The 12,956-nt window shown below is 40.5% G+C and overlaps 1 protein-coding gene across 2 annotated transcripts in view; it reads left to right on the top strand.

The window, feature by feature from the left end:
• The window catches only part of SNAP25 (synaptosome associated protein 25), a 77,294-nt gene extending 66,115 nt beyond the window's left edge, over positions 1 to 11,179 (top strand). For both annotated transcript variants that reach the window (XM_042445030.1, XM_042445029.1), the window contains exons 6-8: positions 6,288 to 6,413; positions 8,500 to 8,644; positions 9,576 to 11,179. In XM_042445030.1, coding sequence (XP_042300964.1) covers positions 6,288 to 6,413; positions 8,500 to 8,644; positions 9,576 to 9,644 — 340 coding nt within the window. In that variant the 3' untranslated portion in view covers positions 9,645 to 11,179. The remainder of the gene's footprint in view (positions 1 to 6,287; positions 6,414 to 8,499; positions 8,645 to 9,575) is intronic.
• Positions 11,180 to 12,956: the final 1,777 nt, after the last annotated feature.

The raw sequence follows: 12,956 nt of genomic DNA, 5'->3' as shown, positions 1-12,956 counted from the left end.
CTGCCTTCAAAACCACAAAGCCTTGTGACGCTCATCCTTGCTTAAGGCACCTAGGCAGGATGAGCATGTGGCATGCAGAGAAAAGAATTCTGGTTCTAATGCGTTCATCCCATAGCGTAGACCAGGGGTTCCCAAACTTGCCAAGCCAACAATTCACTCTTGCCCTGATCTTGACAATCCTCCCAAGCCACCCTTTATCCCCCCCCCACCATTGTCAGTATTCAAATTTCCAACAAGGGGGGGATCCAATATGGTGGCAGTGATCCGATTCAGAATCTATCCTCCTATCAGAACCTGAATCGTTTGGCTGGAAACTTGAATACTGACACACAGTGCATGTGGCCATCCTAAAGGCCCAGTAGAGAAAAGGAAGTGGCAATTCACCTGTCACTTCCCCTCCATGAATGGATGCTACTGTGACATGGAGGACTAGATGAGGCTGGGATAATGTGGTTCTGGTAACAATTTATGAACTACTTCCTGTCATCTCAGAGAGCAACCGTGTCTTGTGGCTTTACTGTTTGGAAACCACTGGTGTAGACAATAGCGGGATTATTGTAGCTGCATTAAAATCAGGCATACCACAGTGAGATCTTTACTGTGAACACATTTTAATGATGAAGATTTCAACATTTTACAGTGTGTGTACTATGTGGTGTTAATAACCTACACTTCAAAAATTATGGCACCATTATGCTCTTTTATTTCTGAATACTCTCCATTACCCCCAAAACATCTGTAAATGGAAGACTTTCTTGTCCAGTCTTTGTAGCTCAAAAATACACAAAGTGGTCACTGGAAACTAAATGATGCCACTTTGATATTTCATTGAATATCTTTCTTCTCAACCTTTTGGGACATGCCATGGTTTCTTGTCTGAACCCAAGCTATGGAGACATATCTATCTATCTGTTTTAATTGACAGGAAAACTGACCCCACTTTGCCAGCTATGATGCCCTAAGTGGGTTGCGTACACCAAGAAGAAATGTTGAAATGTGCTGAGTTTGCTTGCATGTAATTGCCATAAAATGAAAATGCAGCCTAAAAATGTGATATGTGGACTGTGAAGCGAGAATGCAGACGTGAAAGAGTGAACTTCCTTATGGATAACAGATTTAGCATGCACTGGGTTGTTGCATGAATAAATTACTAAAATATGTTTATAAGTAGGTAGCATTAAAATGATGTATTAGTAACGTATGATAGCATTTCATTTTTTAGTCTTATGACCTTATGGTGTTATAGACCACTGTCTGTCTATAGTCTAACTTCTTATGCTTATTCACCACTTACTTTGAGTGAATTACCTCCAGATAATTGTTATTAAATCCAAAAGTCACACTCCTCTATGAGACATAGATGTGTGGATAAAAAGCAGCAAATTTTATTTTTCTTAAAAGTTTCTAAGTTGCCACAGCCCTTACATTTTTTTTTTTGCAAGGGTCAGTCAATCCTTCTTAGCAGTCCTAGCCTGAGCAGAGAAAACTGGTCAAATTTCTTGTAAAACATAAGAGTGATTCTAATCCTTTGCATGGTCCACATGAATGAGTGCTTATAGACTGATGTAGAACTATCCATGTATTGGAGTAGTTATCCTTCTACTCCCACAGGGGTGGGCAAAGAATGACCCAGGGCTCACCTGTGACCTCCAGGGCCATTTTTGAGGCTGACACACCCCAAATTCACTTTCCTCACTCCATTAAAAAAATTAGAACAAAAAAGGTGAATTGCTGCTCCTGGAAGTTTCCAGGAGCTGAAAGTTATCATTTTCCAATGGTGAAGCTTTATTAAATACCAAACATATTCTACATCTTTCTTTCTTTTCCTCTCCTCCCTCCACCCATTTTTGGTAGTCTTTGTGACCCCTGGAATGCACTGAAGGCCAAAAATGGGGTCTTAGAACCACCAACATTGCCTGTCTCTATTTAATCTCAAAAGCAAGCCTGGATAAGACAAATGCATTGTGGCCTTGGCTCCATATTGTTATCATGGAGGCAATTCTTTGATAAAGGAAATTCATGTTCTTTAGGAAGCAAGGGGAAATACAAACACAACTGCTTAAATTGCACTGGGGTGCTGCTCTTTGACAAAGTAGGTTATCGCACAGCCAAATCAGTTATGCTGAGAATGGGCTGAGTGCGTTAGGAAATTTTGAACATTTGTTAAGATTGGGTGTTATCACACACCTCTGTGCTCAATCAAAGGCATTGCATCCTGATCTTACCCATTCTGACCTCGATCCGTCATTCTCCCATCCTTTGCAATGAATGGTTAAGTCCCGTTCTTTGCAAAGGATGGGAGAAGGAGGGGGTGGGGTCAGGGTGGCTAAGATTAGGACACACTGCCTCTGATCTAAGTATGGAGGTGTACAATAACACCCAATCTTAGTAAATTTTCCAAAATTTCCTAATGCGCTCAGCCTGTTCTCTGGCCAGCCAATTTGCCAGTGTGATAATCTCCAATCTCTTTATTAAAGTAAAAAAGATTGTTGTCTGGAAACATAAAGTGTTTCTGACCATTGAACAGTGTAGTCTATAACAGTGGTAGGGCATTGCACTATCCTATACATGTCTGTTCAGAATTAAGTCCCATTGAGTTCAATGAGATTTACTTTCTTATAAGTATTTGTGTATAGGATTGTAGGCTTCTTCATACTACCACTTTGCAGTAGACAACTGGAGTCAATTAAAGGGTGAAGCATTGGTGTGTGTATTGAAAGGAGAGAGTGTGTTGTCATAAAAAAAAAGTAAACCTAAAGGATGAAACAAGAGTTTCCCAATACCACCTCTGGGCACACCCCTCCAAGAAGGAACAGAACTACTATAAAATAATGCCACCAAGTCCCATCCCAGTGAGATGGCTCAGAAGGATACTATGATCAATTGTATCAAAAGATGCTAAGAGGTCCAGCAGAACTAAAAGAAACACACTCCCCCTGTCCAGTTCCTTCTGTAAGTCATCAACCAAAGTAACCAAAACTGTCTCTTAAGCTTACCGCACACGCCCAGGGATGTTCCCCGTGCTGAATGAAAGGGAGCGGGATGGGAACAAAATGGGGGCTATCATGCATTTTATCACACGCCGGAACACTGCTGACACTGACGGAAGTTCCCATTCTGTTCCAGATCTGTCCCAGAGGGGGCAATTTTCAGGAACACTTCTGAACAGTTCCTGAAAATTGCCTCCTCTGGGATGGATGTGGAATGGAATGGGAACTTCGAGAAGCGGTGGTGGCATTCCAGCTTGTGATAAAATGTGTGATAGCCCCCATTCTGTTCCCATCCCACTCTCTTTCATTCCACGCTGGGAACATCCCTGGGGACTGTGTGGTAAGCTCCTCTGTTCCATAGCCAGGCTGAAAATCAGATTGAAATGGATCTAGATAATCAGTTTCATCCAGAAGCTCCTGGAGTTGGGAGGTCACCACATGCTCCAATATCTTGCTCAAAAATGTTAGGCCTTATAATTTAGGCAAGTTGGAATGCAGCCTTGGAGGGAGGCATTGACTCCCCCCTTCACCCACTCAGCCAGCCCTCCTTGGCCTGTTTGATAAGCCAGGAAGGACAAGGTTCCCGCACACATGTGGTGACTCTCATCTCTCCAAGGATCCTATCTACATCCTTAGGCTGCACAAATGGAAAAAAATATCCATTGACACTGGATAAACAGCTACCAAGATTACATTTACTGGTACTATATCAACTACAGTATCCAAGTTGGATCAGATTTTAGCAACTTTATTTGGAAAGTGCCATACAAATACTATGCAGTGGACTGCTGAATGGTCTGTGTTTTCTACTTCAGGACGAGTATGTAATAGACCTCTGAACACTCAGAATAGCTCTACTGGTCAGTTCCTTGCCGAAGCAATGGTGGAAGCAAAAAATAATTACTTTGCTCCTACACTGCCATAGAAAAGACCTTGACATAGTCTTTAGCCCATGCTCAGTCAGGCTTACCTTGAGTTTTCTGCCAACATCACTCCAATCTCTGTCTTGCTAAATTCATCACTACCAGCTCTCTGGAAAAAACAAGGGGCTGGTTTAGCTCCAGTCCATAAGAGCCAATGCTGAGGAGCAATTGTGCCCACTGCCCTAGCCATTTCCCCAGGGCATTCAGCCTACCAAATTCAGTACACAAAGGGATCTTGTAGCACCTTTGAGTCTAACTGGGCAAAAGAAGTTGTAGCATAAACTTTTGTAGACGTATGTCCTTATCACACAACACTATTATAATGCTATATTCTACGTTAACAACATTCTGTGGAATTCTGCGGTTTGTAATTTAGTGAGGACCAAGAGTTCACTGTCTGAAATTCTAAATGTCCCTCTCTAAACTGTCAATCCCAGGATCCCACAGGAGGTAGCCATAGCAATTAAAGTGAAATAAGAGCACTATAACAATATAGTGTGATAGAGCTTTCGATCTGCTTCCTCAGATGCATGGAGTAAACCAGATCTCTTACACAACTTCTTTTGCATACTTAGTCTCAAAGGTGTTACAAGATCCTTTGCATACTGATATTCCATACTAATGAGGCTCTGGATTCAGTAGAATTCAGTCTACTGAATTCAATGGGGTTTACTCCCAAGCAGATTTGCATAGGATATACAGCTGTGCATGATCATTCTAAACATATTTAATTGGGTGTAAGACCTATTGATTTCAACATGTATGTTGGAATGTCTCTGTTTACATTTATGTTATTACATGTAACTATTGCCACACAATACAGATCAAAGTGTGACTGTTCAAAATGCAGTCTCCTTCAGTTTACAAAACTACAAAAAAGTTTGGAAATAAAATCACTCAGCCTACTCTCTCTCAAAAGGCTGCTTTAACCAAGCAATTTTAAAAATCACCTCCAAGAAATGTGTTGATGATTAGTACCATTTGAATGGCCAAATGAATAATAGTTTAAGAATATTCAGGTTATATTCCTTTCCATTACAAAATCTTACATATAGTGGCAGTATTGGGCATTTATTACTAAAATTACTCTATATTTTCTTATTTCCATATGTAAGAGAGTTTTCTTGTGTACACTACATTAACAATAGTAACTTTTGTTTTCTTTTAACCCCAAGAGAACTGTCAAAACTGACATAATTTCTGGGTGTATCATAAGATTCTGTAAAATTCAGTTTGCAATATAGGATAGTTTTGTTACTCAAAAGAATGCTGCACATATTACCCATCACTGCTGGTATGCCTAGATTTTAATTTCTCTGTGGTGGCTCAGTCAAAGATGGCTTCTCAGAAACTCTGTGCAATTGAATTCAGATATTGGCTCTCCACTGTTTCCTGTGGCCTAATGTTTAAGATTCTCTGCTGCACCTGGAGATCCATTTTTGCCTGTGTCCCACTTGCTGTTTCTGCTAGTGCATCAAGAGAATGTTGAACCACAGGGGCAGCTGTGCTTTACTGGGAATGCTTCACTTCTTATTCATGCCTGTAGCTGGTGCATGAAAAAAATACATAGAGGAATTTCCCTTTCTGATGCTACACATGCTTGTATTCTTTTATTATTATTATTATTTCCTGCACTCATCCCACTATGGCCCAATTTTACTTTTTGTCTCTGTGGACAAAGGTTTGTACATCAACTATTGATGTATAGTTACTCTTTCCAAGTACCGATATATTATTAAAAGATCTAACCAAATTGATCTAATGATGATTCTGTAAGGCAAAAGAGCCAATGTCGCCATGATTCTAGTTTAACACTGGAAAAGTTGATGGGGGTAAAGGTTCACAGTGCCACACATTAAAAAGAGGAACTTCGGCCATGGCGATATACTGAAATGGAGGCCAGTTCTGTTCTATTCTGTTTTGTTTAATATCTAAAGCAGTGTGTTCTGTGATGTGATGTACACACTATCCTCAGTGGGTTTGTTTCCATGTCTGTCTAGCAGTACGTTCTCTGTGTTATATGTCCAAATATACATGTGTCATGAAAGACAGCTGAGTGTTCTCTAGTTGTGTTCATTTTTATTTTTATTAAAGAAGCCAGAAAAAAAGAACAACAAAATTATTCTTCATCAATGTGGCAAAATTACAATTGACTGGATTGCAAGTTAAATTTGGTAGCAACACAGTTGTGGAAGGAAAAAAATGGAGAGGGAAAAAAAAAGCTTTTGTTCAGGTTTATGATATATCGGTATATCAGAATGTTCCCCTTCTCAAACACTCATTTGCTTGTAGCCTGAAAGCATAATAATAGGGGTTTTTTTCAGTTGTCCCTCTGCCCTCTGTGCTTTGTTACTCACCTTTTATTTTTGCATAGGCTTAAATCAAGCGATGCTTATAAAAAAGCCTGGGGCAATAATCAAGATGGGGTTGTAGCCAGCCAGCCGGCACGTGTTGTGGATGAACGAGAACAGATGGCCATCAGCGGTGGATTTATCCGCAGGTGAGAGTTGTGGTTATTGCTGTTTTTCTTTTTAAAAAATATCCAGTCTTTTTCCCCCTTCTTCTTTCCTGTTGCTGACATATTGAGAGCAGTTTCCATATGGTCTTTGTGTTTTTGTTGTTTATTCCCACTTGATCATGGCCAAGTTAATTATTCCAACTGTTTAAAATTTTCCACTGACATTCCATGTCCTATTTGGGAGGGGCTCTTTGAGCCACCAGATCAAGCCGAAGGGAGCCAAAATTAGGTTTTAGATAACAGAGGCTGGTAATCTTTCTCCTACGGAGCAAATAGAATGGAAGTGAGTGGGGAGCAGGGACTCCTGTAGCTGTTCCTGCCTCTCACAACTATTTCTAATTTGACAAGAAGCTGTGAGAACTGCTGCTGGCATGGCAGAATCCAGTAATCATCTCTTCCTTCCCTTCCCTTCCTTCACTCATCACTTCCTTGGAGTTGTGAAAAGAGTGCTCAGACACAACCAAGTTACAGTTATTAGATACTGGACTTGATAGGAGGGTATTGGGAGAGTCCCAGACCCTCATTAGTTATCTAGTCCCAATGAGAGGTGCAGGCTGTAGGGTTCCTGCCTCCAAAGTTGTTGGTTGTTCTTGAATAAGTGGGAGGGGGAATGTAGGAAACTATAAGAAATGCCATATAAGTTAACACAGGGTTTGGCAGTACTGGACAGGATGACTGTGGGTAACAAAAAGGAAAAGAATCTATAGCAAACTTTGTAGAACACATAATTGGTTAGTGTCAGGCAGACGTTTAGTGGGTGGGATAGACAAAAGGGAAAGTGTAGAAAGCTATAACTATGTGGAACACATCGTTTGGTGATAGCGGTGGGGGAGAAAAGTCGGAGGAAGAATGCAGAAAAACATAACATAACAAACTTTGTAGTACTCATTGTTTGGTGGTGTTGGTGGCACCTTCCACACATGAGACATCAGGTAACTATTAATTGCTTGATTCCTCAAACAACAGCTATCAAGCAGCTCATCATACCTTTCTGTTTGTAATTGGATAAAGATAACGTCTGAAATCCTGCATTACATAATGCTCTGCATGTGCAGCTCCATGTCCACTCCCCACGTATGCCTATTTTGGTTGGAGCATAAGGGGCTGTCCTCTATACCTTTATGCCCAGTCCAATCCTCACTGCCACCATGCAGCTGTCAAGCCCTAGAAGATGGTAAGGTAGAGATTAGGGAGGCAAGCAATGAAGAACTAACATGGATTGGCTGAGAGGAAAAGTGAAATGGGAGCATGCTCAGAGATGGAGAGTCCTACATTGTCTGAAATATCTCCTCTACTTCCTCCTCTCGCTCTGGGAAGCAGCAGCAGCAACAGTTGGAAAGTACATTTTACATGTCACACAAAGGGTGACAAAATAGCACCCTGAATGCCATTCAAAAAGAGATGTGTATGCCCATAAACCATACTTTGGCATATACATGTCACTAACATGATTCCTGCAAATGTGCCCACCATATGGAGTGCCTCCAAAATATACAGTATAGCATGGATATGGGAATGGGATGGTGATATCCTGATATCACTGCATAATGCTGCCCCAACTCTGGTGTTTTGTTTTTGTTTACCTTGTTTACCTATAGAATCCTATTCGTGTTTCTCCATTGATGGAAGACTTTCATTTTCAGAATAGCGGGGATTCTTTCTCCCTTTCCCATTCTTTGTGCCTCTCTCCCTAAGTCTGCTCTGAAGAGTGCATATTTGGGAATTCATAGAGGACGTGCTGGGGAGATAGAAGGAAATGTTTTGTTGTGTGAGGGTTTTAAAGAACAACCAACAGAATATAACAAGCTTTCCCACAGTGAAGGGCACATGCAAAGATGCACTATCGTGGTGCTAAATTATTGTTGTGTCATTATTTAAAGAATGTGTGCACTAAACACTAATGTAAATATTCCATGTCAGCAGAAAAGCAAAATCCTGTTTCATAGCTGAACACTAAAGAGTATGCAAGACTATTCCACTGAAAGATCAAAGAAAGACAAACAATAATGGGTCACAATGTGATTATATGATAAGTGACGTTCCACTTTTACTCTTCATTTATCTACAGGGTAACAAATGATGCCCGAGAAGGTGAGATGGATGAAAACCTGGAACAGGTCAGCGGCATCATTGGAAATCTCCGTCACATGGCCCTGGATATGGGCAATGAGATTGACACACAGAACCGCCAAATTGATAGGATCATGGAGAAGGTAAGGCCTGACCAACTATTCAGATCTTATATCCTTCATGTAGAATACATGAAGCTTTTATGGTGTAGTGATCCGATTACTGGACTAGGACTTTAGGAAACCAGGGTTCAAATCCTTGCTTAGTCATAGAAATCTACTGAGTGACATTAGGTAAGTCACATTCTCTCAATTTAAGAGGAAAGCAATAGCAAATTTCAGCTGAGTAAAGCTTGCCAAGAAAATCCTACAACAGGATTGACAAAAGCTAGAGTTCACTTTAAGGCAAATAACAACAACAGTACAATTAATTGTTATGGATCCAAAAGTAGATAGAGATGTAGAAATCATATTATGGTGTTTAGTTTCAGGACAAGATTAATTCCATTTAAATTATTTCAGTGTAATGTATATAGGCACGCTGTATTGCAGTGGGAAAGGTGAGGCATGAGTGTGGTACTAATGCCCTAAGATAAGGCAAGCAGGCAGGCTGTCTCACTGAGGCATACTGGGAGGCTGATCCAGGCAAAAAGGGGAGAGTGGCTAGAGAATTCAAGGAGTAAGAGACCACTGCATGCTTGAAAATGGTGATGATGGATGACTAAAAGGCATATGTCATGACAGAACACCAGAGAGAGAAAGCTTTGGAAGGTTTTGAAGCTTGTGGTAGATCTAAGATTAGATAGGAATTCAGTGTAGGGATTTAAGGGAGGGGGTTATCACAAGTTTGCAAAGATGAAGAAGAAAAATAGTAATGTGGTTATTGTGCATGCCACAATTAGGGATGGGGGAAAGGCAAGGGGACTTGGGGAAGGGAGAGGCAGGATGACCTTTAGGAAACATTAAAATGGCCTTGGAGTTGCATGCAGACCACAGTATACAGTTTGCCTATGTGGATTTTACATCTTCCATGATTCCCTTTCCCACACTACTCCCTCTTTTCTCTTTTTTTAAGGCTGTTTCCAACAAAACTAGGATTGATGAGGCCAATCAACGTGCAACAAAGATGCTGGGCAGCGGTTAAATGCAGAAAAGTGGAGATTCTTCTTAACACTGTCCCCATGGACAGTACTTTCATGCTTTTCTCATGGTATTTACCAACTAGGTTTGCACACATGCACATATCAATCCTGTTCATCCCCCTGTTGTAAATGTTGTCCTGTGTAAGTTGTCAGCTTTCCAAAAATGATACTTGTAAATTTATTTTTATTTTCCAAATCTCTTTCTTTCCAAAGGTTGTATATAGTACTAATTTGCTGGCTATAGCTCATAACAATGTTCAATTCATATGTTAGGATTACCCCCCTTCCTTCCTTCCTTCCTTCCTTCCTTCCTTCCTTCCTTCCCTCCTTTCCTCCCTCCCTCTCTCTCTCTCAATCCTTCCTGTCTGTCCGTCAGTTTTTGGTTGGTGAGTTTTTTTTTTTTAATCTTTATGATGTTTTTGCTGAATGACAAAAAATGTAGGAATGCTCAACGTGCTGTTAAACTTTTAACTATACAGTATTGTTCTTGTAAAACTGTTAACATTCCACAGAGCTACTCCCAGAAGTCTTTTCTTCGGGCGTCATGTTCTTTAAGCACTTAAGAATTTGGTGTTCTCTCGGTTCTCCATTGCTGTCATCAGTTGTTATGAGTTCATGATTAAACAATGTGGAATTATATAACTTATAACAAGCATTGCACTAAAACAAAAAAAAGTGATGTGATTTATGCATTTATTGCATGAGAAATAGACTTTTAGACTCCTTAACTTAAGGGAGACCTTTTTATGGCAGTAGCAACATCAGCGACGATAAAAGAAACAAAAAAAAATCGCATGTTCGGTATTGGGACACTGTCAGAACTATGTTATACTAGCAAGTTTGCAGTAGTGCCACTTTATTTCTTCTTGTCAATATATATATATATATATATATATATATATATATATATATACACACACACACCATGTTCATTTCTTTCCTTTTCTCTTCTCATTTTTTTCCCTTCAAACTTTAATTACAAAGAAATATACGATGGATCAGGCACTCATCATTTAATCATTGCCAGCAAATTAAACATTTGGCTGAAACTATGTCAAGGGTTTTTAAAAAAGCAAGCATCAACAACTAAGAAATAAGTGTAATATATAGAGTTTGTCTGCTGCTTTCAAAGACTGTCTTTTTTCGGGGGGGAGGGAATGGCCACCCTGTGAAATGTTGCAGAGAAATGTAATTTTTATAAGGCTCTCTCTCTTTCTCTTTCTAGCTTCTCTCTCTTTCTCTCTCTCTTCCCTTTCCTCCTCCCTCTCCCCTATGTGGTTTGTTATTGGTACAGTTCTCTGTTGCTTACCTAGAGCTATGCACACCAAAATCACTGCGATGTTTAGTAGCTGTTATTAATAAAATAAAATAAAATAAAAATAACCTACATGAATGAAATCTAGATTTAAACAAAAACAACCTGTGAGATTAAATATAGTTGCCGCATGTAATATGAAATTCCTTCTGTCTCCTGTCAGTTTGCGACGTGATTGACATTTTGTAGCTAGTTTAAAAATATTAAAAATTATAGACCTCATACACTTGCTAAGGCTTTTTTAATCCATTGGTTAATTCTTTTTCACACATATCTTGTTATTTTCAACCTACTGGAATTTTGAGACATTAGCACTGTGCCCTCCAAAATTTCACAGATGAAAACTGGGACACATGTGGTCAAGGAATATAGGTGTGGTCAAGATGGCAAACGTTAGTAAAGAGGGGAAAAAATCAATCTAAGAGAAGTTGCAGCAGTTTGCTTTTGCCTGGGCCTACCGGGAAGGGTAAGATTCTACACACTCCTATCTTCTCCCCTTCTGATGAGTTAATTGACTGTAAATGACTTTTGCTATATCTACTCAGTTTGCACCAATTGAAGTAAGCTAAGAAGTAAAGGTGAGGAGGAGAAAGTGAGACATTTTAAAAGCAGCTACAATGATGGAAAGCAGAGGATTAATCAGGACAATCCTTGCTAAATCAGGACATTTGGGGGCTATGCAGCACTACGATTCCACTTCAACTGCCATGGTTTCATCTTGTGGAATACTAGGATGTGTAGTTTAGTCAAAGGAGCTCCCTAGAGCTCTCTGACTGAGAATTCGAAATGCCCTCCCCAAGTTCTGACCCCAGGATTCCATGGGATGGATCTATGGCAGTTAAAATGGAATCATATACTATAATTCTGTAGTGTGAATAGGCCCAAGAAGTGTAAATAGTCTAAATATTTATTATTTTATCCACCCCTACTACCACCACTCCATATGTTCTCTTTTAAAATGCATTGACTTGGGTAAATTTTACAAGCATATGACATTCCACCACAGGGAGGGACTCAGTAGCATAGCACAACCAGGGTACACAGGGTACAGGTTCCCTCTGCCATGATTTTATTGTTATACTCGTTAGCTGTAGTTTTGCTGTTCTTGTTGATAGCAGGTATTGGGTCTAGCTGTGTGGATGAGAGTGGGAGTTTCAGACACAAGATGTTACAGGGAAGCTCAAAGGTTATTCTCCTGGGAGAGGAATATAAGAAGAGTGTAGAGGGTTGAAGGGGGTGTGTGCTTTCTGGGAGTTATAACCATGAAACTCACATATTAAAATCAGTTCTGGGGGGAAATGGGTTTCTGGGCTGATCTTCAATAAATTCTTTCTAATTCATCCATGAAGCCTGATTATTGAGGTTATTAAGTTAGAGACAGGACATCACAAGTTGCCAGAACAGAAATAGGTACAGGACTCTGCCCAGAGCAACTATGTCTTCAGACAGAGAACCTGAGATAAGCCTACGGACTCATAAACCAAAGCTAAGACCCAAAGGCAGCAGGATGGGAGTAAGCTACTGGCAGTCCCGCAAGAGAGGTGGGGGGTACTAGCCTGAAAATCTCAGGAGCTTGCACAGCCAACAACCATTGGCTGTGAGTCTCATGGAAGGAATGTGGAATCTCGACACTTGGAGTGATGGGATGCTAGGCCAAGTGGAATCCTTACCCCATTCTGAAGGAGAGCGAATAATCATGGGGACCTGGAAACAGAATTATTGAGTGTGTGCACCGAGATGAAGGGGCTCAAGGGATGTGTCCAAGACATTCTGGCCCAGCTGTCATATGGTGAGAAACTGGCATCCTCTGCACTAGAAGAGGAGGAGGGGAGGCCCTCTAGGGATGAGCCTGATAGGAGATGGCATGGAGAAGAAGGCCAGCAGAGGGAAAGGATTCCCCTGATTCTGTCAAGCCACGCCCATATATCAGCTAGGCTTGAAGGCTGCCTTTGATAGTAACCCCCAATAAGCTGTTATTCTTCTTAATGTAAGTTGGAGG

The sequence above is a fragment of the Sceloporus undulatus genome, chromosome 1, assembly GCF_019175285.1.
Source record: "Sceloporus undulatus isolate JIND9_A2432 ecotype Alabama chromosome 1, SceUnd_v1.1, whole genome shotgun sequence".
In the NCBI taxonomy this organism is placed as follows: domain Eukaryota; kingdom Metazoa; phylum Chordata; class Lepidosauria; order Squamata; family Phrynosomatidae; genus Sceloporus; species Sceloporus undulatus.
The sequence above is the reverse complement of the archived record's forward strand: the minus strand, read 5'-3'. Positions and strand labels throughout refer to the sequence as shown.